This window comes from Cucumis melo, chromosome 5 (genome assembly GCF_025177605.1).
Source record: "Cucumis melo cultivar AY chromosome 5, USDA_Cmelo_AY_1.0, whole genome shotgun sequence".
Taxonomy (NCBI): domain Eukaryota; kingdom Viridiplantae; phylum Streptophyta; class Magnoliopsida; order Cucurbitales; family Cucurbitaceae; genus Cucumis; species Cucumis melo.
The window spans coordinates 2,377,884-2,401,715 of NC_066861.1; the positions used below are offsets into that span (position 1 = coordinate 2,377,884).

General features: G+C 31.3%; 3 protein-coding genes and 1 non-coding gene across 5 annotated transcripts; 3 read left to right on the top strand and 1 right to left on the bottom strand.

Moving 5' to 3' along the window:
- The first annotated feature begins 582 nt into the window (after positions 1-582).
- LOC103491360 (protein argonaute 16) lies at positions 583-7,046 on the top strand. The gene is made up of 23 exons (XM_008451264.3): positions 583-732; positions 1,407-1,646; positions 1,754-1,959; positions 2,038-2,259; positions 2,402-2,538; positions 2,653-2,750; positions 2,848-2,945; positions 3,040-3,205; positions 3,305-3,421; positions 3,499-3,606; positions 3,696-3,758; positions 3,904-4,017; positions 4,155-4,320; positions 4,538-4,650; positions 4,731-4,868; positions 4,953-5,083; positions 5,332-5,397; positions 5,499-5,562; positions 5,729-5,840; positions 5,923-5,996; positions 6,200-6,294; positions 6,400-6,431; positions 6,542-7,046. Exons 2-23 carry the CDS (start codon positions 1,428-1,430, stop codon positions 6,715-6,717), a joined length of 2,715 nt encoding a protein of 904 aa, XP_008449486.2. The 5' UTR covers positions 583-732; positions 1,407-1,427; the 3' UTR covers positions 6,718-7,046.
- Positions 7,047-13,996: 6,950 nt separating this feature from the next.
- Positions 13,997-17,026, top strand: LOC103491358 (probable tyrosine-protein phosphatase DSP4). 2 transcript variants are annotated; one of them, XM_008451262.3, is made up of 6 exons: positions 13,997-14,516; positions 14,642-14,735; positions 15,285-15,374; positions 16,070-16,127; positions 16,253-16,296; positions 16,562-17,026. In XM_008451262.3, exons 1-6 carry the CDS (start codon positions 14,260-14,262, stop codon positions 16,745-16,747), a joined length of 729 nt encoding a protein of 242 aa, XP_008449484.2. In that variant the 5' UTR covers positions 13,997-14,259; the 3' UTR covers positions 16,748-17,026. The 2 variants fall into 2 exon arrangements, with proteins under 2 accessions (XP_008449484.2, XP_008449485.2); XM_008451263.3 differs by lacking the exon at positions 15,285-15,374.
- A 939-nt stretch (positions 17,027-17,965) lies between these two features.
- Positions 17,966-19,336, bottom strand: LOC103491357 (1-aminocyclopropane-1-carboxylate oxidase 1). Its single transcript, NM_001297463.1, has 4 exons — positions 19,204-19,336; positions 18,874-19,100; positions 18,433-18,766; positions 17,966-18,306 (listed from the first exon to the last, which is right to left on the bottom strand). Exons 1-4 carry the CDS (start codon positions 19,306-19,308, stop codon positions 18,016-18,018), a joined length of 957 nt encoding a protein of 318 aa, NP_001284392.1. The 5' UTR covers positions 19,309-19,336; the 3' UTR covers positions 17,966-18,015.
- A 1,905-nt stretch (positions 19,337-21,241) lies between these two features.
- On the top strand, positions 21,242-21,315 carry TRNAN-GUU (transfer RNA asparagine (anticodon GUU)). Its single transcript has one exon. It is a non-coding gene; the product is annotated as a tRNA-Asn (tRNA).
- Positions 21,316-23,832: the final 2,517 nt, after the last annotated feature.

The following is a 23,832-nucleotide window of genomic DNA, read 5'->3' on the forward strand; positions in this document are numbered from 1 at the left end:
AAAATTTCATATTTATTATTTTGTGTTTATATTAATTAATTTTTTCATAATTTAAAATAAAAAAAGTCATGAGATCTGAAAACTAAACTAAAATAAATAATAAAACAAAATTAGAATCTCCAGAAACGAATAGATAAAAATCAAATCTAAATAATTTACTTTTGAAATAGATCAAATTCGACCAATCAAAATTAAAGACAAGTACAAAATAAAGATAAAAAGGAAAGAAATAATTTTTTTCTCATAAACTTTTTTAATACTATATTTTATTTTTTTGAAAATTTTGCGAATTTGATGGAATAACTTTTCAAAATTTACTCAAATACATTTTCCCGACGGCAACTAGAATCGTACATGTACACCGAAGGACTACACTAGAGCCGCAAATCACCACCGTTGAATCCCAAAAATCAAATCCGTTTATTCAGATACACGGCGTGATGTGTATAGAAATTTTCACGTACGGATATAAACGATCTTCCTGACCGTACCGTATTATTGCTTCCCCGTCGCTCAAACCAAACAAAATAAAAATGAAATAAAATAAAAGGCTCCAAAAATTTTCCTTCCAAAATGAACGAAGGCTATTTTCTTTTCCCTCTCGCGCGCTTCGTCTTCCTCTGAAGCCATTACAGCCACTTCAGAATACCCAAACGCACACTCTTACTCTTTTTCTTCCCCAAATTCTATTCTTCCACTCAAAAACCCTAAACGGAGTTCCGATTTCTTCAGGTTTTTCTCTTCTTCATCTCTTTTCTCTAATCTTTGCTTCATCCCTCTTCTCTGTTACTGCTATGCCATTCTTCTCTTACGTTTTTTTTTGTTTGACTTTGTTTTGACGCCTTTTCTTTTTTCGCTGCTCTTTGTATTTACTTGTATCGATCGAATTGAGAATTTTCAGTGGTTTTTCCTCTTTGTATTGTGCTGCATTGTTTCCGAATGCGATGGATGTTTTCTTCCTTTTCATGCAATATATACTACTGCGATTTCTATTTTGTTCGAGTTACGGTGCATTGTTTTTATTTCTTAGATTCTTCTTGTCTATTATGTTTAGCGGCCTGAATTCTGTTGTTTGTTAACTGGACTCCTGAGCTGTTGGATCATGTGCACGATATTCCTTGCTGGTTGGATGTTTTGGTTTATTGTATGATTCTTTTGATTCTATATCAACCGACGGAGCTTGGTTATCGGCGATGAAAACTTCTCTTTCATTCGAACACTCTTAAATTTTGCTTGAGTTCTGATGCTTTAGTCTACATTGTCTTTGTTTTTAGCTTCTGTTTTGTTATCGACACATTGAGATGTTATAGCATTGTCAAGTTCTTAAGATGTTCTCAATTTGTGTGTTTGGTGAAGCATATTATGTTCTTTATAAGTTGTTAATTTGTGTTCGTTCACTGCTCCAGGTTTTCCTTTTGGTTTAAAAGATGGTTAACATTACCAATACCGAAGGGAAAACAAGCGAAACCTCTCCTTTGGGGCTAGCGCCATCAATACCTCCTGATATGAAGCCAGAAAAAGCAATGCCTCTGTATAAGATCATGAGTAGACGTGGTGTAGGAAGTAAAGGGAGACGCCTTCCTTTGCTCACTAACCACTTCAGAGTATCTCTTAATGCTCCAGATTTAGTTTTCTATCAATACGCCGTATGGATTTTTCTTCTAATTATCTCTTTCTAGCTGTCTTTCATTTATTGCTGCAATTCCTCCCCTTGCGCTTAATATTTATATTTATTGTTGCTTTTGGCTTGCAGGTTTCAATATGCTATGAAGATAGCAGGCCCGTTGAAGGGAAGGAAATTGGGCGGAAATTGATGGATAAACTTTATCAAACTTACTCTGCTGAACTTGCTTATAAAAGGTTTGCATACGATGGAGAAAAATGTCTTTACACCATTGGTCCCCTGCCACAAAGGAAGCTTGAGTTCTCTGTGGTGCTAGAGGGATTCTGTGCAAAAATGTACGTCCATATATCATTTCATATTCCTCAAATAATTATATTTCTCTTGTTTATAGCTTACAGTTACTTCTGATTCAGAGAAACAGGTAGCTCTGGGGAAAGTGGGAGCCCGAATGGGACTGGAAAGAGGTTTAAGCGTAGTTCTCAGTCAAAGACTTTTAAGATTGAGCTAAGCTTTGCTACTAAAATTCCAATGAAATCCATTTTTACTGCCCTCAAGGGATCAGAGGAAGATAATGGCAGCACTCAGGATGCATTAAGAGTGCTTGACATTATCCTGAGGCAGCAAGCAGCTAACCGGTAATTGGGTCCTATTGAGTCCTAAGCAAACTCTCTCTCTCTCTCTTTCACACTCACTGACGCACACACAGACGTATATAGGGGATGCCTTTTGGTAATGTTTGTCATCTAATATCTTCACGATGTCTTGTTGATAATGTAGGGGATGCCTTTTGGTAAGGCAGTCATTCTTTCATGATGACTCAAGGAACTTTGCTGATGTAGGAGGAGGGGTAACAGGAGTACGGGGATTCCATTCTAGCTTTAGGTTGGCACAGGATGGATTATCATTGAATATGGGTAATGCTTTTATTCATTATTATTCTTTTTCTTTTGTAAGTCTTGTAATTGATAAGTTTTTGTATGTCATATGCCATTCATCATCAATATGATATCCTCTGTATCATTTTGCAGATGTTTCTACCACAATGATCCTGAAGCCTGGGCCAGTGATTGATTTCCTAATAGCCAATCAGAATGTACGGGAACCACGCTATATTGATTGGGGGAAGGTAGAGGACTGACCAGTACATTATTCAGTTCTCAATTTTAGTGCTGCACTTCTTTCTCTGTAACATCTCTTTCATTCTTGTTTTTGCTAATGTTCAGGCAAAAAAAATGTTGAAGAATTTGAGAGTCAGGGCAAGACATCGGAACATGGAATTTAAAATCATTGGTTTAAGTGAAAAGCCTTGTAACCAACAATTGTAGGTCATTGTTGCACAAAACTAATTGAAATCAAATTTCTGCTACCTTTTTTTTTTTGAAAGATTCTAAACTTCCATTTTGCTTTTGTCCTAGTTTTTCCATGAAACTGAAGAATAATGGCAGCACTGATGGGCAGATGGTTGATATTACTGTTTATGAATACTTTGTCAGACACTGTGGCATTGAACTGACTTATTCTGCTTATTTGCCATGTCTAGATGTTGGGAAACCTAAACGACCAACTTATATTCCTTTGGAGGTTTGAAGAAATTTTTGTGCTTAAAAGTAATATTGATTTTTCATGATGATATTATTTTAGAAACGTTTAACATTATTTCTTCTTTTGGGGGGATTTTAGTTGTGCTCACTTGTTTCACTTCAACGCTACACAAAAGCTTTGTCTTCAATGCAAAGAGCATCTTTGGTAGAAAAATCAAGGCAGAAGCCTCAAGAAAAAATAAAAATTGTTACTGATGTAAGTTTTTCTCAAAATCTGAAGTCATACCATTTTTATTCTTGATACGCACTTATTTACAGAGATTTATCTGGCAGGCTTTGAAAAATTATCGATATGATGAGGATCCAGTGCTAGCTCAATGTGGAGTAAATATTGATAGACAACTGACACAGGTTGAGGGTCGTGTACTTGAATCTCCAAAGGTATCTTTCCTAAGCTTTAGTGGATGAGAGAGATTTTTAGTGTTGCAACAATCTTTTGTTCTGCCTTAATAAACAATTTTGATTTTCAGTTAAAGGTTGGTAAAAGTGATGATTGTATTCCACGTAATGGACGGTGGAACTTTAATAACAAGGTATGCCCGAAACTATTTGCAGTTCTAGGGAGCGAAATGTGATATTAATATATTATTAGAATTTATGCATGCCTTTTTCTAATCAATGGATATTTTTTAGTCTTTGTATTTGGTTTTGATGGAAGATAATTTCTTCCTTTTGCAGACACTTCTGAATCCCACTCGCATTAACCGTTGGATTGTTGTCAATTTCTCAGCACGTTGTGATATTAGCTACATATCACGTGAACTTATAAATTGTGGAAGAAATAAAGGGATTGTAAGTTTAATAGACCATGCATTATGTTGCATCATTTTCTTTCTATCTCTTGTACATTCATATGCCGCATGCTTTGATGAAATAATTCTTTCTACTGTAATGTCTGTCTTACTGAACTCTTGTACATATATTTGCAGCATATTGAAAGACCAATTACCTTGATTGAGGAAGATCAGCATTCTAGAAGGGCCAGCCCTGTTGACAGGGTTGAAAATATGTTTGAACAGATGATGGCAAAAATGTCAGATGCACCAACGTTTATTCTCTGTGTCCTCCCAGAAAAGAAAAATTCAAATATTTACGGTCTGAATTTTTTTTCCTCCTTGTGTACTATTTTCTTTAGATCCTGATCATTCATGCAATTGTTGTCTGTTAGACTTTTCATTGGAAAAGGAACCTAGAAGAAGCGTCCATATGACTTTGGCACTGTTAACTTGCATTTTTGCCCTCATTTCATTCTTTTGATTGGGCTGTTTACTCTTAAGCAATTCATTCTTTCTTTCCGTTTGTGTGGTGAAAGGCCCTTGGAAGAAGAAGTGTTTGTGCGACTTTGGGATTTTCACGCAGTGCATTTCCCCCACTAAAATTAATGATCAGTACATTACTAATGTACTTCTTAAGATCAACTCCAAGGTAAAACTTTGAGCAGCTCTACCTAGTAAATCATTTTTATGGTAGTTTCCTTTTTCTAATTCATTTTTCTTTCCTTTTAGCTGGGAGGTATAAACTCATTGTTGGCCATCGAGCATGCATCTTGTGTTCCATTGATAAAAGATACTCCAACGCTGATCTTGGGAATGGATGTGTCTCATGGGTCTCCTGGACGATCAGACGTTCCATCCATTGCTGCAGTAACTATAATATTTGTTACTTGTTATCTGATATTATCTTATTTGGCAAGCCAGTTAATAGTTGGTCTTACTTATGGATCTCAGGTTGTTGGATCCAGATCCTGGCCTTTGATATCAAGGTATAGAGCAGCTGTACGGACCCAGTCGCCTAAGTTGGAAATGATTGATGCTCTATTTAAGCCTCTGGAGGGTGGCAAGGACGATGGTATCATTAGGTATTTTTCATTGGCAACTATTTTTCACCTGGAAGACCTTTTTTTTTTTCAATAAAAGAAATGTTGATATTTACACATCTAGACAATATAATAAAATTTTCACTCATAATTCTCTGAATGATCTCCTGATTTTGTTTGGTTAAACTTATCTTACCGTCAAGTCGTTAGTTTGTGCAATATCCATCATACATGTTTGAGGAATAGTGGTAAATGTTTTACTAATTAAATGCTCGTCTTTTGTGGTGCAGGGAATTGCTTTTAGATTTCTATAGCACCAGCAAGGGCCGCAAACCAACTCAGATTATTGTCTTTAGGTAGGACCATGGTGGTTAAGTAGTTTGTTTATAATCATGTCCTTATTCTTCCTTTCTTTTGACTCCTTCCCTTACTCTAGATTTTATTTTTTTTCTCTCAGAGATGGAGTCAGTGAATCTCAATTTAATCAAGTTTTGAACATTGAGTTGGATCAAATAGTCAAGGTACTTTATGCCTACAAGTAGGCTTCTAAGAAGGTCGACGACATTTTAGTCGCTATTCAGCAAAATGACATGGCAAACTTTTATCTTAACCATGGGCAAACTTTTGTCCTGGAATCAATCAGTCGTCAATGCAATACCAGATACTGAAATGTTCATTTTACTGCAGGCTTACCAACATCTTGGAGAAGTTAACATTCCAAAGTTCACGGTTATTGTAGCACAAAAAAATCACCATACAAGATTTTTTCTACCTGGTGCCTCTGAAAATGTTCCACCTGGTCAGTTTCTAAAATTGGTTTCAAAATTGTTCACTAATATTCCCCTTATTCCAGTTGTGTGTTGATACTCTTCTCTTTGTAGGAACGGTTGTTGACACAAGAGTTGTACATCCAAAAAATTATGACTTCTACATGTGTGCTCATGCGGGAATGATTGTAAGTTCCTTTAGTAATATGTAACTCTATTTTTTTAAAAGGAAGAAAATTCTAATATGTCGGCATCGAAATATTACGACACCTCTACTCATTTTATGGATTTTTTTTTTTTTTAATGAATGAAGGCATTCAGTAAATAGCTAAGGTTTAGTTTTGCTATTCCATTTTATTATCTCTTATTTTGATTCTTGTATGAATAACAGGGCACGTCAAGGCCAGCACACTACCATGTCCTGCTCGATGAAATAGGTTTTTCTCCTGATGATCTTCAAAATCTTATTCATTCACTTTCTTACGTGTAAGTATACAATTTTTTTTTCTAAATTTACCAGCTCCTTATAAAATTCTTCCAATTAGCCATCACAATCGTTATTAATACATTTTATGATCTTGATATGTTCAGGTATCAAAGGAGCACAACCGCACTTTCAATTGGTAATTTAGTCATATGCCCGATTTATTCTCTAGAAAAATTCTCAACACAATCTAATCTTTAATCCATTTTACTGATCCAACTATTATCTCATTCCCGTTGCACATTTCAGCTGCACCAATATGTTATGCGCATCTTGCTGCGTCACAGATGAGCCAGTTTATTAAGTTTGAGGAATTGTCTGAAACCTCCTCCGAACGAGGAGGCGTTACTTCATCGGGAAGTCTATCGATTCCAGAACTTCCACGGCTGCACGACGATGTTAATGGTTCCATGTTTTTCTGCTGAGGCAATATCTATTCTTACCTCAGGTATATATATGACTTTAATTTTGAATAGTTTAGGATATTTTGTGTAGATACAGCGGGAAGATAGGAGCAAAATATAATAGCAAACCCAACTTAGAAAGTGGTAGAGTAGGACAATGAGATAAGAGAATATAGTAATTAGTAGAGAAAAGTACATAGCAATCAACCTTCCAGACTTGAAATAGTGCCAAGTTCCTTTTGATTATAATTTATGTTTTTAGTATTATTCCCGGGAGTCCCATTTTGAATTTAACCCACTGTTCTACTGAAAATGATTAGTTTACAAATATAATCATTCCTATTTTTTTTTTTTTTTCTTGTTATCATTCCTATTCTTTCATCTTAAGCAGTTTTCTGCTAGCATCCATGAACTTATCCTTTCACAGCCCTTTAGATTATAATTCAATAAAATTTCTATTGGCCTTTTGGTTTTAGCCAAACAATATCCTGTTGGTAAGTGTAAATTTGTTAGTTTCTATACGTTCTCTACCAACACAATTTCTCTATCATCCCTCGTTCATCCATCTGCAAGTTGCATCAAATTGTATGTTTTTATGTAGGAGGTTGGTGGTGGGCCGTGATGAAGTATATAGAACGATGCCTTAGCTAGGTTATAATCAAGTTTTCAAATATAGCAAAATAAACTAATATATTTTTAAATATATCAAAATTAGCCAACTTATTTGTAAATATAATATAATTTTATTTTCTATTGACCGATGAACTGTGATAGATCTACATTTACATCTATTAGAAGTGATGATATTTAACCAACATCTATAATGGTTTATCGATAATAAAAAGTTAAATTTTGCTTATGTTTATAAATATTTTTCTACAGGGTTTTCTATTTTAAGAAAAAAATGCGATGGTTTCTGTCCATTTATAGATGGTTAAATTATAAATTTAATTTCTGAATTTCAAAATCTAAACCCTTTTTATGTTGATTCTAGAGATTAATATCCTCTCTCTTGACAGAGGCAGTTTACTTTCATACTTTCATAATTTAAATCAAGATAGTTTGCATCTATTTGATTCTTAAATTATTATAAAATTACAAATTTAATTTTGAATCATAAAATTTGTAGATCTATTGGACAAAAGCAAGCATTATAAATTATATTATAGACTAATAATCTTGCTTTAGAAAATTTTGACTATGTTAGTAACTTTGACAATTAAAAAGTTGAAAGTTGAGATATGTTATATAATTTTAAAAGTTCACAACCAAATAGATACAAACATTAAAGTTAATAAGGTAAATTTGTAATTCCAATTGGATATATTTATGGTTAGTCTCAGAAGCAGCTTTAATCATACCTTGACTTTGATTCTAATGGCTACTCTAACCATTATAATTAATTTGGGTTTAGAAGAAGTGATTTGAAATTTCAACAAAAGTAGCTTAAAATTTCTGAAAACAAATGCATTAGAGTTTACTATTTTCCATCTTTGTGTACAAAATAATCATATTTTGCTTGCGTTCCCTTCACAGAATTCCGAATTGCTGACCAATTGCAATTTCAAAAGGCAATAGAAGTCAAATTTTGTTGGTTTAAACAGTTCTAATTTGATTTGTCAATTGTAAAACACACACACAAAAAAAAAAAAAAAAAACGTGATATCCATTTTTTTTAATTTTAAAATAGAAGCAATTTACTCCTAGACAGGGTACACCATTTATTCAACTTAATTATGGTATGAAGTTTATGGATTAGCAACCTTAATTTTTTAATTAATTTAAACTAATTCCCAATTCTAACTTCAAACTTACCGGCAAGGCTTTATTTATTTATTTATTTATTTATTTATTTTTATTGGGATAAAAAAGTCTTTATTCTGCCAAAACCAAAACGTAAAGAACTCTCTAATCTCAGTGTAACACTTGTTGAATTCTACCAAGTCTCACAAGGAATCGTATACTACAATGTCAAATTATAATATAACAATCTTTCCTCTACAACATTTGACTTTCCCCATTTTCAAAACACACCCCCAATGTCGATATTTTCATATATATATATATATATGTTATGGATTTGATTAATCTATTATTTCTCTAACTTTGGGATGTTTAAGTAAAGACTATTTGCTTAATAATTTATACGTCGAATCACTGAAACAAAACAATTTCTAATCTTAGATATTAGATTAAGTGGAACTTTATCATAGTGCATGTTTTTGTTCAACTTGCTTTTATTACGTAATCAAAATGGTGTAAAAACAATCGATTTATATTCTTAAACTTTAAGATTTGTATTAACTAATAATTCTTGTAATTTAAATCCTAAATTTTGTAGGTTTATCAATTTAAACCTTATAGTTTTGTCAATTTAAACTTAAACTTTCATAAATGCATCAATTTAAACTTCGAACTTTAGACATGTATAAAGATAAACTCTATTCATTCATAAGTGTGTCCAAATAAAGCATAGTGAAAGATTAATTTAATTGATACATTTATATAAGTTCATGGTCTAAATTGATATATTTGTAAAAGTGTAAGGTTTAATTTGATATAAAGCCTAAATTGATATAACTATTCAAAGTTTAAGTTTTAAATCGACAAATTTATACAAACTTCAAAGTTTTCCTAAAAAGAAAGAATCTATTAATTTTTCTTTTAAATTTTCCTACGAATCAAAATTCAATTGGACAGCTTAAGTATTTTTTTAGAGGAGTTTATAGTTAAGTTCTTATTTAACACACTTCAACATTCAACTTTTACCATTATTTCGTCAACGTAGTGATACACACTTTTTAATTGTCTTCTAAAATTTAAAAATTTCATATCTTCATACATCAAATCAAATGTTTATAAATACCATATTCTTCTTTTATTTATTTATTTTAATTTTTTTGAAAACATACATAAAAAAAAAAACTTTTTACAAAATCATTGAAGAAATAGTTACGTATATAGTAAATTTTTATTTTCTATCCGTGATAAAGAAGTGACAAGATAAGATCCGATCTATTTATAAACATACTAATGAGTCGTGTATATATTATGGTGACATTCGTTGAGATTTGGAAATTATGAATAAATTTATTAAGATTTAGATTCAACAAAGCAAAATATATATTTTCTAAACCTAAAAACCAAATTTTCTCTTTTTAAAAGAAAAATTTTAAATTTGTTATAAAGTCAAATAGTTGTTAGCCTTTCCATTTCCAAGCAAACAATTTTGACAATCACTTATCTTTCCATCTAACATTGACCATTGTTTTCCTTCCAAATTCGTTAACTATTTGGTTAAATTTTTTTTTTTGATAAAACTAAAAAAACAAGATGAAATACATAAAATTAATTTTTAAAATAAAAAAATAATAAAAAAAACCAAATAATTACTAAACAAAACTTTAGATATAAATTATCGACTAACATACACCATCTTAATTATAAATGGTTTAAACATTACCATTATAACATTTCCATAATCTTGTTGAATCGTATTTTAGATGATTAAGAACATGATGGAATTCATATACATTGCTTGAATTTGACCAGGCAAAGTACTTTGTGTGCTACCACGTTTAATTACAACACAATAATAAACTTTATGAAGGCGACATGTCGACTTACATGGCTCGGATAAGACAAAATGATCAGAACGTCCTCCATAACTATTGGCCATAAGTCCCTAGCTAGGGACCAACATCTTATATTTACATGTTTCACACGTCGAAAAAGTAAACCTAAACAATGTAAATAATTTAGGTCTATATAGTTGCCAATAGAATCAATCGGTAGGTAGGGATCTTGCGTGATCTATATTTTGATACTAAGTTAACGTTGTTTTTAGGTCTTAGTTTAGTTTATGAAATTTAAGAAAATTAGCGTTGAAATTTTAATGTCTTTAAAACTTCTTTTTTTCTTTTTTCCTTTTTGGTTGAAAAATTTGGTCATTGCTATTATTATTGATATGTTATCCATTTGCTTAATTAAAAGAATTAAATAGAAACTAGGGATCAAAATAATTAAACATTAATTTTTGAAATGTTAAAGAATAGAAATGTAACTCCTTAAGTCTAAGATTGAGAATCTAGATTCGACAATTGATGGGCTTGACATTACGCCATTTTGTTAGCTCAAGGATGTTGTTTTAATTTAAAAAAATTTGCAAAAGGGTTTAAGGATCCCTAAATCAAACTAAACAAAAGAAATTTTTAACTCAAAATTTAAATCAAGAAGTTAGTAAAAACGTAGGAAAGAGTATATTTGGGGTCAAACTCAGGACAATCTAATTAGTTCAATAAACTTATTAGCCTTGATTAATGAATAAAAATCAAATCTAAATTTACAGTAAACTCAAAGAAAGCATTTTCATCTTAGCGGCTTCCATGGATTCTTTAGAGTTTGCATTAAGCTTTTAGGTTTCAAAATATTGTGACATTCGAAAGGGAGGAAAGTCTCTATCTTGAAAATGATTAATTTATTGAATTCTAATTGAAAATTCAAGAAAATATCAAAACGAAAAGATGCTTGAGATCAAATCAAGAATTGCTAATCAATCTTTCTTAAAAAATCATGCTTAGCACTGTTAAAGAAAAAACTAAATTCAAGCCACTACCACAAAAATACAATGTCAAGTAACTGTATTCTTTGACGTTTTCAAAAGTACCAAGTATTACCTTAAATACATCAGTTGTATATTTTCTTAAATATTTTATGCGTCAAGTAAGATAGTATATTCTATATTAACCACAAAGTGAAATCTATTTAATTCTTCATCTTTTAAATATATGTTTATGGTGCCCTTTACCTACTTAACTTCTTTTCTTATTATTATTTCGTAGAGCAATTTTTTGATATACCCTTTCTGATCCTTAAGACTTGATCTCCCTTGCTGTCGAGACAGACTGATATTTCCATTCTTATTAAGCTGCCTAAGTCCAAACGTTTTTCATTTAGTCGAGCTACTTGCTTCGATCCTCTCTAAATCAGGAAAGAAGGTTTCCGATTAAGCGTCCTAACCCAAGTCAACTAGGTCTCGTGACTCATCTTTACTAAGTACCAGAAAGGAAGGGTGTGTGGTTAGCAAGGTCGGATCTCAAAAGGCTCTTAGATATTATGATTTTTATTTTATTAAAAAAATAAAAATAACTTGTCACTCGTAGAATTATAATCGAACAATTTGGTATCGATAGAATACACAATGATTGATACAACCCAATAAAATCGTGTAATTAATCGTATCTTTCTACTTTTTTTTTTTTTTAAGTAAATGATACACATCATACCAAGTGGGAAACCCCTTTTTCCAGATTTAGGACCTAACTTCTTATCATTTATTTTAATTCACTTCTAAACATTGATTTGCAAACACAATTTATAGATTTTGGACAATCCAAATTTACTAAAAATATATAATAATAAAGAAAAGTATACCTAAGTTGGCCCCAAACACCCCCACCCCCACCAACACATACACATTTATAAAAATATAATAATAAAAATTCAAACCAAACATATTCTCTCTTTCCACAAATCAAAGCATTGGATCCCTTTTTAAATTAAAAAAAAAAATGGGTGCATGCAATAATAATTATCTTATAATGATATAAAATAATAAACCAATGTGTTTTGTTTAATATAAAGTACATCCCAAGACCCAAAGTGACAAATTAGAATCATAGAGCATTTAATAATCTAAAAGCCCCAATCGTTTATGCACAAAACAAAGGACGGACGAGGCGCCAAGTCCTCGCATGCACTCTCTCATATTATTAAATAGCATTCACCCACTCTTTTTGTTTCTTCTTCCCTCCCCCTAAAGCATATTCCTAAGAATGTTCCATTTTTCTTTTTCTTTTTCTTTTCCCTCCCCACTATTATTATCATTCCCCCAAACCTCCCTTTCCCTTTTTATATTTGGCTTCATTCGTTGTCCTCGTCTTCTTCTTCTTCTTCTTCTTCCTTTTCACGATCGAGGACCAAATTTCAATGTTTTCTGTTGATGATACTTAAATGAACCGTTGAAATATTCTCGACTTTCGTAAACTGTTTGCCCTACTTAAGTCTTATTTGACACATGTAGAGAGTTGAAGAAATGTAAACTCGATGGGATGATGATGATGTGTGGTAGACATCATATGAGATATATTTTTTTTTATCGATGGAATAATTTGTACGCTTACACACCTTTATTGTTATCTTAGCTTTAGTCAAACACTAATAAGTTTTCTATTGAAGAATTGATATCCGGCACTTGATTTTTCGTACGTGAGATGTATACCTCTTTGTTTTTTTAATCATGCATTTTTGCGTTTATGATTCGAAAAGAAATAATGTTCCGACTAAATGAAGTTTGAAGCTTAATCAAAGTAATGTGTTTTATTTTAACTTATCATCAACAATTATCATCAACGAATTCATTATCTATAAACAAAACTAAAAGTAAGGTACATTCGTAAATTTAATATTTGTTCCTTTTTTTTCTCTTAAAATCAGTCTCTAAGATTTTTATTTTATATCTAATAAATTTGGAAAGTTAAAAATATTTAATTTTGTATCCCTTAGTTAGTTTTAGTGTTGGAGTTCTCGTGGAAAATGCATTCATTTGGTTTATAAGTTTTCAAATTTTACGTTTTTAAGTTTTCGGACTTTTAGGGTGCATTTAGTTCATTAGTTTTCAAAATGTTAAATTTTAGTCCTCAATACTTAAAAATATGCTTAATAAATCATAAAACAAATAATATAATTACAAACACTTCTCTATTCAGATGTTTTTATAAAAAATATACCATTTAAAAAATTATTACTCTAAATCAAAATGTTGCGCAACTATTTAAAATAATAAAAGAATCACTTCAAAAAAACTTTTAAAATTTCTTATAAACTCGATGTTCGAATATAAATATTTTAAAAATTTAAAAACGAAACATAATTAAAAGAAATAATTTTTCTTTATTACTTTAATTTTTTTTGGTTGAATATACTAATGATTTATTACACTCAAAATTGAAGTTGGTGAAAAACTAAATTTATATCTAATTGGATAATTTGGTCAACTAGCTAATAACTTTATATACTAAAGTCGAAGATTCAAATTTTGACCCATATCATATTATAATGGTACCATTATTATTATTATTATTATTATTAATAATAATTTTCTTTTTGAAAAAAAAAATATTGTGAATTGTTTTTTAGATAAAGAAATAATAATTAAGAAAGCAAAAAGTACTAAAAAAAATAAAAATAGAAAAAAGGGGGGTTTTTTTTGGAGTATAAAAAGAGAGGTTAAGAAATGGCAATTCCCAATATAACCAACTTGGCTTGGTCCACTCTTTCCCTCTTTTTATTTCTTCTTTTAACTGTCCAAATAGTTTCCCTATAAAGTTTCATCGGAATCGGAATCGGTACCGGAACATTCCTCCGCCGCCCCCTGAATATCTCCTCTGATCCCGATCCTCATTTTTCCACTTCACTTCATCCTTCTCAATTCCCTTCTTCTTCTTCTTCTTCTTCTTCTTCTTCTTCTTCTTCTTCTTCTACTTCTTCTTCTTTCACTTCCTCATGACAATCGACCATATTCACTCCCAACCCTCCGATCAAACACGCAGTTCCACCAGTAACGATGATGATTCCGACCATCTCCATCCTACTCTTCCCTCTCCAGTTGTTGCCAATGGCACGGACTACAATAATGCCGGAGATGACCTCTTCGTTCCTCCCTTGAACTTTGCTGTCGTTGACACCGGCATTTTTCGCTCTGGTTTCCCCGACTCTTCCAACTTCTCTTTCTTGCAGACATTAGGCCTTCGGTCTATTATGTAACACTTTTTCCTACTGATTCGTTGCTCTGTTCGTCCGTTCTTGATTTTATGTTTTGAGTGATTATCGATGATTGAGTATTGAACTGATTGTATTTGTATATTTTTCTTAATGGATATTGTAGATGTCTTTGTCCCGAGCCATATCCTGAGGCTAGCATGGATTTCCTCAACTCCAATGGGATCCGATTGTTTCAATTTGGGATTGAAGGTTCTAAGGTTTGTTCTTACTTCATCGAAATTATATTATCATTACTAAGAGATATATATATATATATATATAGTTTATGTGAATTTCTCTATGACTTTGATTTCTTAATGAGGGCTAATGCTGACGTGCTAAAGTTAATTTCTGTCCTCCCGACGGCTTTTCTGTTTGAATTTGTTGTTTTCTGATGTTTCATTGAATTTGATTTTTGACCTTTTATGTCTAATGTCAATTCCCAATTCTCAGGGGAAGCTTCTTTTAAAGTGAGTTTTGTGATGATGGTTTGTATGCATATGATCGTCTTAATTAACTAAAGAGATTATAATTACTACTCTTGGATTTAAAGTTGTTTCTAATAACAACGTATGGGTTTGGTTTTGGTAAATTTGTTATATAAGGAAAACAATTTAGATGGTGAGCCAATCGAAAGGACTTTTAAGAGAGTATATTTAACAACTTAATTAGTTTAATTGACTGTTTTTGAGTGCTTCTATATGCTTTTATGAAAAAACTGTTTTGGCGATTTAGCTAACAAAATTTAGCTTGTGTAAATTGTCTAGGCTGGTTCAGACAAGGTTGATGCATATGTAAACTTGATTCTCGAGTGTATGAGGAATTTGGATATGAGCGCTGATCAAATGTACTATTTGGTATGAAGTTTGATCTAACTAATGTTATTCTGAAATTTATCAACGTTTAGAATTCAAATTTGTCAATAATTAAATTTACACTTTTGATCACAACATTCTTCTGTGGTCTTCTCTTTAACTCAGTTAATCAATGACCTGATCAAAACAAATAAAGACAGACACGCACACACAAAAAGGACAAAATAAAAACAGAGTGAGAGGAGAAAGCTAGTTGTATGAGTATCACAATTTATCATTGCCTTGGCCTACTATACATATACCAGTCCTGCGGTGGTTATAAGCACATATTTTGTGTGGGGGCTGCGTGAGGGCTGCGCGAGGGAAGGGGAGTTTAGACTTCCTTTTTAAGTTTGCCATTGCTTATAAAGCTCCCATGTTTCTTTGTTTGAGAATTATGATGAAATTTGCGTTGCTTTGTTTTAGTATTATGCCAATGCTAATTTTTAATAGTTGGAGCCTGGAAGTAATTATGATCATTAAGCAAAGTTTGAATGTTTAACACAAGAATCAACTGCCTCTGGTTGGTTTACTATATTAGCTGATGACTATACGATATATAGTATTAGACGTCAATTATATTGTAGCTGATAGTCAAAGTTTGAATATTTGACGTCAAACACTAGAATACCATTGATGATGTATAGTTTTCTAAATGAAGGCTGATCACACTTCGGTTCTGTTGAAATGAAATGCAGGAGCCTTTTGTGAACATTCCAGACTACACGATTCGTGAAGTACTTAAAGTCATTCTTGGTACCCTACCATACTTCACATTTTAAATCTTCAATATGAGAGGCTGAATTAGTAGATCTCTCTAAATGTTATATAGTTTGGAATTTGAGTTAGATCACTCGAGCATCATTTTTTTCACCATGCAGATGTGAGGAATCGACCAGTTTTAATCCATTGCAAGCGAGGGAAGGTATGTACTATTAAAAAAGCATCAATACACAAAATATAGAAGTAAATTTACCGTAATTAATCTCGTTCATACTTCTTAGATTGAGTAATGATTTAATATGGTATCAAAATAGGAAGAAATGTATTTTAATATTATCCATCAGCTTTGTACTATTAAAAGAACTGATAGAAAGTAAATTTACCGAAACCCATGGATCAGTTCTCATACTGTGGATTATTGAGTAGCAATATAACATGAGGTCAATAACTTGTTTCTCACTCTTCAGCACCGAACTGGATGTGTTGTGGGATGCTTTAGAAAGGTGCAGAAATGGTGCCTATCGTCAGTGTTTGATGAGTATCAGCGGTTTGCCGCTGCCAAGGCAAGAGTTTCAGATCAGAGATTCATCGAACTATTCGACATTTCTGGGTTGAAGCTTTTGCCATCATCATTTTCATGTTCCGAAAGGTAATTCGTCGTATGCCTGTTTTGGTATCGAGGATTTTCAGTGGTCTAATTAATTACACACTTAGTCATTAATTGATCTTTAGGCCTCAGTACTTTTCTCATTCAAGTCATTAACTCCCCCCTTTGTATTTTGTATATTTTACTATTCTCAAACTATATAATTTATGGTTATAAATCCATCAGGGGTTCATTAGGATTAACCCCAAGTCCTCAATGTAATACAATTTCCAAAGAAACATGAAACTTAATTATGATCAGAATCGAAAAGAGAGAAGATTCGGTATATCCTTTTTTTAGCTTTGTTTTTGGGTTCCTTTCTCTGTAAAAGAAAGTTAATCGTCAGGTAGCAATTTGTGCCTTGTGGGATTGAATAATTTGTAAATTGCAATTTAGGATGTTTTTCTATATATTACATATCATCGACTTCCATTTCATCCCAATATGTCAAATTTAATTTTGTTAAAACTAATCTTGCGATGTTAAAAATTATCCTAAAATACCATTTTGATCGATAACTCAATTTAATATTTTATTTTATATACTTTTAAATACAACTTTCATATATTATCAAAATTAGTTTAGAAGGATTAAGAAGTATGTTATTGGTTTAGAAAATAACAAAAATGACTTTTAGAAAGTCTAAAAATTTACAAACCGTTCAAATGTAACGATATATGGTGACACCAAAATACATAATCTAATAAAGAGTTGAAAACTTGGAGTATTGCTATCAAATCTGAACATATATAGTAGGAATATTTGATGTGTACCTTTTTTAAGGTCATGATTCTATCATTTAAAAAGAAAAATGGAAACCAAGATTTGAATTTACTATATAAAGACGAAAATTTGTTGATCATTACTAGAATTTACTCCATTTCCGTTAATAAGGAAAAAGGCCAACTAAATTTGTTGCTTAAGCAATACTATAATCCAACTTGTGGATATTATTTCATCATATACTTTACAACTAAAAAAGATTTCTTTTTTAAACTTTGTTAAACTAGAAACTCCATTGGACTTTTAAGCTGAAAGTGAATTTAAATTATAAAGAAAATTGAGAACAAGACTCCTTAATCCTTATACTAGCTTTTAGCCTATTAAGTTGCTACAATTACCAAACATATATATATATATGTATATTTATATATTTGGTTTTGACTTTTCAACTAAATTTAATAACAATAATGATGACCCACTTAAAAAGGGCAAACACAAAGACAAGCCCTCTAATATTCCTTATTACTATTAATGAAAAAGTGGGTGTTTTAATTATGCTGTTGCCATTGGACCCAAATTAGCATTGGCTTTCATGGCTTCAAATCTTGGCTCCTTCGCCTGAAACTTCACTCCTAGATACAGCTTCATGTAATCTTCAAACACAAACTTGGGGTACACTTCCTTCTTCTCCTCATCCTGATCTTTCTCCACTAGCGCCGGCGCCGGGTAGATCACCGCGTCGCTCCCCGGATTGTAGAATGAAGCTATCGACATTCGCCCAGTTCCACTCGTTTGAGTTAACACTCTATGCATCACACTTTTGTATCTTCCATTTGTGATCACCTGCCAAGTTTTACGTTAAAGAAAAAACTTAGGTATATATTGTCTTTATGCAACCCAGAAAGTAGATCATTTAATCATTGTCCTTTTTTTCTACTTTGCTTTATAAGTATTAGTATATAATATTACCTCAAGTTGGTCCCCGAGGTTGACGACAATGGCGTGGCGCATTGGGGGCACGTCGATCCAGTTGCCATCTTTCAGGAGTTGCAGGCCACTTACCTTGTCATCTTGGAAGAGGAGGATGATGCCACCGGCGTCGGTGTGGGCTCGAAGACCCTTGATGAGGTCCGGCTTGGGACACGGCGGATAATTGCTCACCTTTGTTCCAAATGTAGGACCTTTTGAACCATAGAAAGCCTTTTTGAGATAACCCTTCTCCAACCCAAGATTCTCACATAGCAGGTCCAACAACTCCTCAGCAAGATTCTCCAATTTCTTCGCAAATTCCTTCATAATTTTCCTGCCAATTAAAAATTGTTGAGAATGCGAATAATGGCCTAAAAGATTAATATTATATATACACACGTGTATACATTTTAAATTAATTTGAAGTATATAATATCATACTTATACTCCTCGTCGAGATCAGACATCTGGGAGATGTTTGATTCAGGAAGATGGCGTAAGAAAAAGGTGCTTTCCCAATCCATATCATTAACTTCAGCTTGTGCAGCCTCTAAGCCTTTGCTAAGCACAGTCTCCTTAAACCTCTCTTCCATACATTTCTTGTAATGATCTCTTGTCATCTTCTCCACCATGTCTAAAAACTCATGTGGGATCCCATGGTTCACCAACTGCATATTAAAATCAAATTAAGACATCACCTCAAAGAAAGAGAGAGAGGAGAGAGAGAGAGAGAGATCAGAGAGACAGGATAATTAATCTATGAAAAATCACCTCAAAGAAACCCCAATTTTGGCAGGCATCTTCAATTTGCTCCAATATCTTAGCTCTACCATCATCATTGATGTTTTCCAAGTTGATGATAGGAAAGACAGCCATTTCTTTTTGTAGATACAAGATTTGGTTTGTGCAAATAAAGAAAAAAGAACTCTTTGGTATCAAGGTTTTGTTTTTGGTTGGTGGGTGTGTTGGATCAAGTTATAATGAAGGGGTATTTATAGTGAAATTTATTTAGGATTGGAAAGTGGGAAGAAATTGATTAAAAAAAGAAGAAGAAGAAGAAGAAGAAGAAGAAGAAGAAGAAGAAGAAGAAGAAGAAGAAGAAGATAAAATTATTAAAAATGTGATGATAAAAAGAATGGGCCCATGAAATTTCATGCATGTATGTGGGAAAGAGAGGAGGTGGCTTTGGCTTTGGCTTTGGCTAATTGGCTTTATTCAACACTGAATTTCCTCTTTGGTGAGTTTGGGACCCAATTTGATTTAACTTTATTATTTTTATGTCTGCCAATGCCATATACCCTAATTCCCCCTTGGTCTCTTTGTTTCAATAGAAAAGGAAAGAAAATAGTACCTATATGTGTATTTTAAATTTAGTTACATGATTTCCACACTTTTCTCTTAATTTCTGAATCTCATAGTTCTTGCATGAATTTGGTATGTTTCCTTTGGACTCACCCACCTCCTTACCTTCTTTACTTTTTTCCATTTTTCGTCTTCTTTCAATACGAGTATCTTACGTGTCAAATAAACGAAAACGAACTTAGACGACTTACTCACGTTTTCGTAGATTATTTTCGTAACGTGCTCTCAAGCTCAAGTTTTGGAATCTAGATTAACATGTGGTAACGTCATTCTTACTTGTGTCTTGAACTACGCTTATTTACTACAAAAATTAGGACAACCATGGGTTCTTCATGTTTTTTCTTGTTCACGGATGCATTATCTATGAAATTTTTTAAGAGATCTAAATTAACCTTGAAGTTCTTAAGATAATTATCATCGAAAAGAAACGTTTTGTACGTTGTTGATCATACTTTTATATATCTTTAGGATCAAGCTCTTATTTGTATGCGATCTTGGTTTAATCACATATTTCGTCGTTTCTTACATACATCGTTAAACAAAAAATAAACTGTCAACGAATAAAAGAATAATTTAATAAATCTCAAATATTCCAAAACATATCCTAGGTTAGAACTTGAAAGGTGATGGAATACATCATACCTATTTTCCATTGTGATTGTCGCATACATTTCGATTGTTTTAGTGTGAATTTGAACTTAAATCTCAGATACAAATTTGATAAGTACAAATTGATTAAGAATGATGGTCGTCTACGACACTTTATTTAACTTTATCGAAAATGGATACAACATTAGAATTAAAATCATTCTCCTATATTAATTACAATTCTTTCTAGGAATTTTACCAATTTCTCTTAAAGTTATCCTTTTTCTTCTACTTTTTGTGTGGGTCTCACATCAATTCTCACTTAGATTGTGTATTAATGCTAAAGATGAACACAAACATTATTATATCAAATACATTTTGTATAATTATTCCTTCTCACTCAACTTAATTATAAAAACATCTTCTCTCCTAACTTATTTTCTTTCCCGTGATCATTTAGAAGTCTCAAACCTCATACATTCCTAATTTAATTTGACACCAAAATGGTAAAAAAATGTCTAGACATGTTTTCAAATATGATAATGTTGATACTTCTAGATAATATATATATATATATATTAGTTATATTATATTTACATTATATTATATTTACATTATATTATATTATATTAGTTATATTATATTTACATTGGTTATATTTTTCTCTACTTATCTTTTACGCTTCATGAATTTTTTTTATTGATATCAAACTCATACAAATGTGAAAATGTTGACATGCGACATGATCATCTCCTACCACTCAACATAATATGAAACATTTTTTTTTCACTTTAAAAACGTCTAAAATGGCATATAATTTTTCAATCACCAACTCAATCTACGTCTTAATATTGCATCAGCTGGAATAGCTCAGTTGGTTAGAGCGTGTGGCTGTTAACCACAAGGTCGGAGGTTCAAGCCCTCCTTCTAGCGTTTTCTCTTTTACAATTCAATATCATCACAATCTTAAGCCTTGTCCCGATCATCAAATTTATCTCATTTTGATGGATTCGTTCTCATCTCAAACTTAAAAATAGTGTATAAGTCGGTGTTAAATAACTTAATTCAAGACTTTACAACTCAACTCAATGATTATTAAACTCTATCGAAATTCAAACAAAACAAAAGGGATTGATTTTTTTTTTTTTTTTTGGTACTCATAGTTATATAAATAAAGGGTAAAAAAAAAAAAGAAGAAAAAGAAAAAAGAGGCATAATTATTAATAGTTTGATATGTATGGGATTGCCATGCAATTGTGTTTTGTATGGTGTGGGCAGAAGCTTAAGGGCATTCCCATAAGGTATCTATCTATCTATCAATCTTTGGTGCGGTTCTTGTCATCACGCAATCGCAATATTATGCCACACTCTCATTTATATTGCTAAGACCCTACACTTAACCCCTTCTTGTTGCTGAGACCATTTAACACTTTTCCATACACAAAAAAGACATTATGATCTTTTTCTTTCTATTTTGTCTATTCACTTTTCCTTTTATTTCAAGATTTTTTGTGCCACTTATCTTTTAAACCATTCATCCTCTTCTTTTTCTAATCACTAACTTTCGTCCCTATACTCTATTAAATTTTCAAATTAGATATATGATTTAATACGTGATCTTAAATAACTTTTAAGGGTAGATTACAAATTTGTTTTATATGTTGTACAAAAATTTCATAAATAACTTCTATAGTAGAGATTATTTAAGAAGATTTTATCAAAACCGTAGAATTATATAGAAGCTATCACTATAGAAATTAATTTTTAACTTTATCCAAGCTTTATGGGCGAAATATGCGATCTAACCAACTTTCTTAATTATGTATAAACATAAACACACAATTAGAAACTTATAAGCATCCAATATTAAATATAATAGTGTATTCGACTTTTTATTCGGTACATTCGGATGTGTGTTAGGAACGAATTATAAATAAACTAAGAATTGAATGTTCCATATATTAGATAGTTTTAAAAAGACATTGGACACAAACGTAAGGAGTGAGAGATTCATCCTAATAAAATAGGAAAAGTTATTTGAATTAATTATATATTATTAAGTTTTTATTTTTCTTTTATCTTAAATTAAAAATTATCATTTACTTGTATTCATTTTGGTTAATTCCAATAAACTAAAAACAAACTAGCTTTGATATTGATAGTGACAAATACCAATTATATATGGTATTGGTCAAACTAAGAATTTCTCAAAATCTCAATTAACAATAAAGCAGTAGGTTGATGAGCATGTCATAAATGTGTTTTTTTAGTATATATATATATATATATATATATATAATTTGGAAGGATGAAACGTATCTATTTTATTAATTTCAAATATTATCCACATTGATCTCGCCTTTGACATTATTCAACATATATATGAGAAGAGGAATTTGGTTTTTTCTTAGAGCATTCTATCATTTAGAATTTAATTGGGATTTTAATTAATCAAATTGGATATATTGATTAAACAAGTATACTATATATAATATATATACATACATACATACAAAATCCAATCTTTTACTAAAATTTCTTGGCTATATATATATATATATTTATATGGCTGCTAAAAGGATGGCTCTTAGGATATGTATACAAAATCATGGCGACTATATATTAATTTAACCTACAAAATCTGATTATACATTTTTAACCTAATGTTCATCATCAAATATGTTTATATGCAAGAGGGTACCTACCACCTTTATCTTTTTGTTATGATTTTTTTTTTATAATACATACATACATACGTGTTAACTAGGAAATCATTCGAACTCTCTTGAGTTTTTATTTGGTCATTGAGTGTTCAAGATGAACATTTTCGTATCGTTGAATTTGAGTTTTTTTTTATTTGATTACTTGTGGTTTCAAAATTAACATATTTTTTTGCCCTTGACTTTGATTTAAGGTACTTGTTTTAGAAAAAATTACGTATAAATCAATTTCAAATTTTAAGGGCGAATTAGAAATTAGGTTAAGTTTGATTTTTGAAGAATATATTTATTTTCTTTTAAAATTTCATGGACCAAATAAAAACTAAATTTAGATCTCAAAGATTTTAAAAAGATTTGTTGTTGAAATTTATAAACCAGTGAGTTATCATAAGTATATTTTATCATAAAAAACTGGATAATTGTAAATATAGTCATTAGATTCAAAATATTTTTAAAAAATTGCAGTGTCAAAGTCTATCAATAATAGACCCGTAGTCGATAGATTATGTTGAAAATATTGATCTTTTAGTGATATATTTTGTAATATATTAAAATGTTGTTGTATACTCAATTATTATTCCAAAATTTTTGCTATATATTATAATTATTCAAGAAAAAAAAAGTGATCAACCAAAGTAGGAAAAAAAAAGGGGTTAGTGAATATCTTTAGGTGAAGGCCTTTAATGTATGTGATATATATGGTGGGGATGGGAATATCTTTATTTGTTAC

Excerpts from the sequence above, each read along its gene's own strand:
- LOC103491360 (XM_008451264.3), top strand. The coding sequence starts at position 1,428 with ATGGTTAACATTACCAATACCGAAGGGAAAACAAGCGAAACCTCTCCT. Across the intron at positions 2,751-2,847 it reads GCTATATTGATTGGGGGAAG|GCAAAAAAAATGTTGAAGAA; the intron begins GTAGAGGACTGA and ends GCTAATGTTCAG. Across the intron at positions 4,869-4,952 it reads ACGTTCCATCCATTGCTGCA|GTTGTTGGATCCAGATCCTG; the intron begins GTAACTATAATA and ends TATGGATCTCAG.
- LOC103491357 (NM_001297463.1), bottom strand. The coding sequence starts at position 19,308 with ATGGCTGTCTTTCCTATCATCAACTTGGAAAACATCAATGATGATGGT. Across the intron at positions 19,101-19,203 it reads AAAATTGGGGTTTCTTTGAG|TTGGTGAACCATGGGATCCC; the intron begins GTGATTTTTCAT and ends TTTAATATGCAG. Across the intron at positions 18,307-18,432 it reads ACCTCGGGGACCAACTTGAG|GTGATCACAAATGGAAGATA; the intron begins GTAATATTATAT and ends AAAACTTGGCAG.
- LOC103491358 (XM_008451262.3), top strand. The coding sequence starts at position 14,260 with ATGACAATCGACCATATTCACTCCCAACCCTCCGATCAAACACGCAGT. Across the intron at positions 14,517-14,641 it reads TTAGGCCTTCGGTCTATTAT|ATGTCTTTGTCCCGAGCCAT; the intron begins GTAACACTTTTT and ends TGGATATTGTAG. Across the intron at positions 14,736-15,284 it reads TTGGGATTGAAGGTTCTAAG|GCTGGTTCAGACAAGGTTGA; the intron begins GTTTGTTCTTAC and ends TAAATTGTCTAG.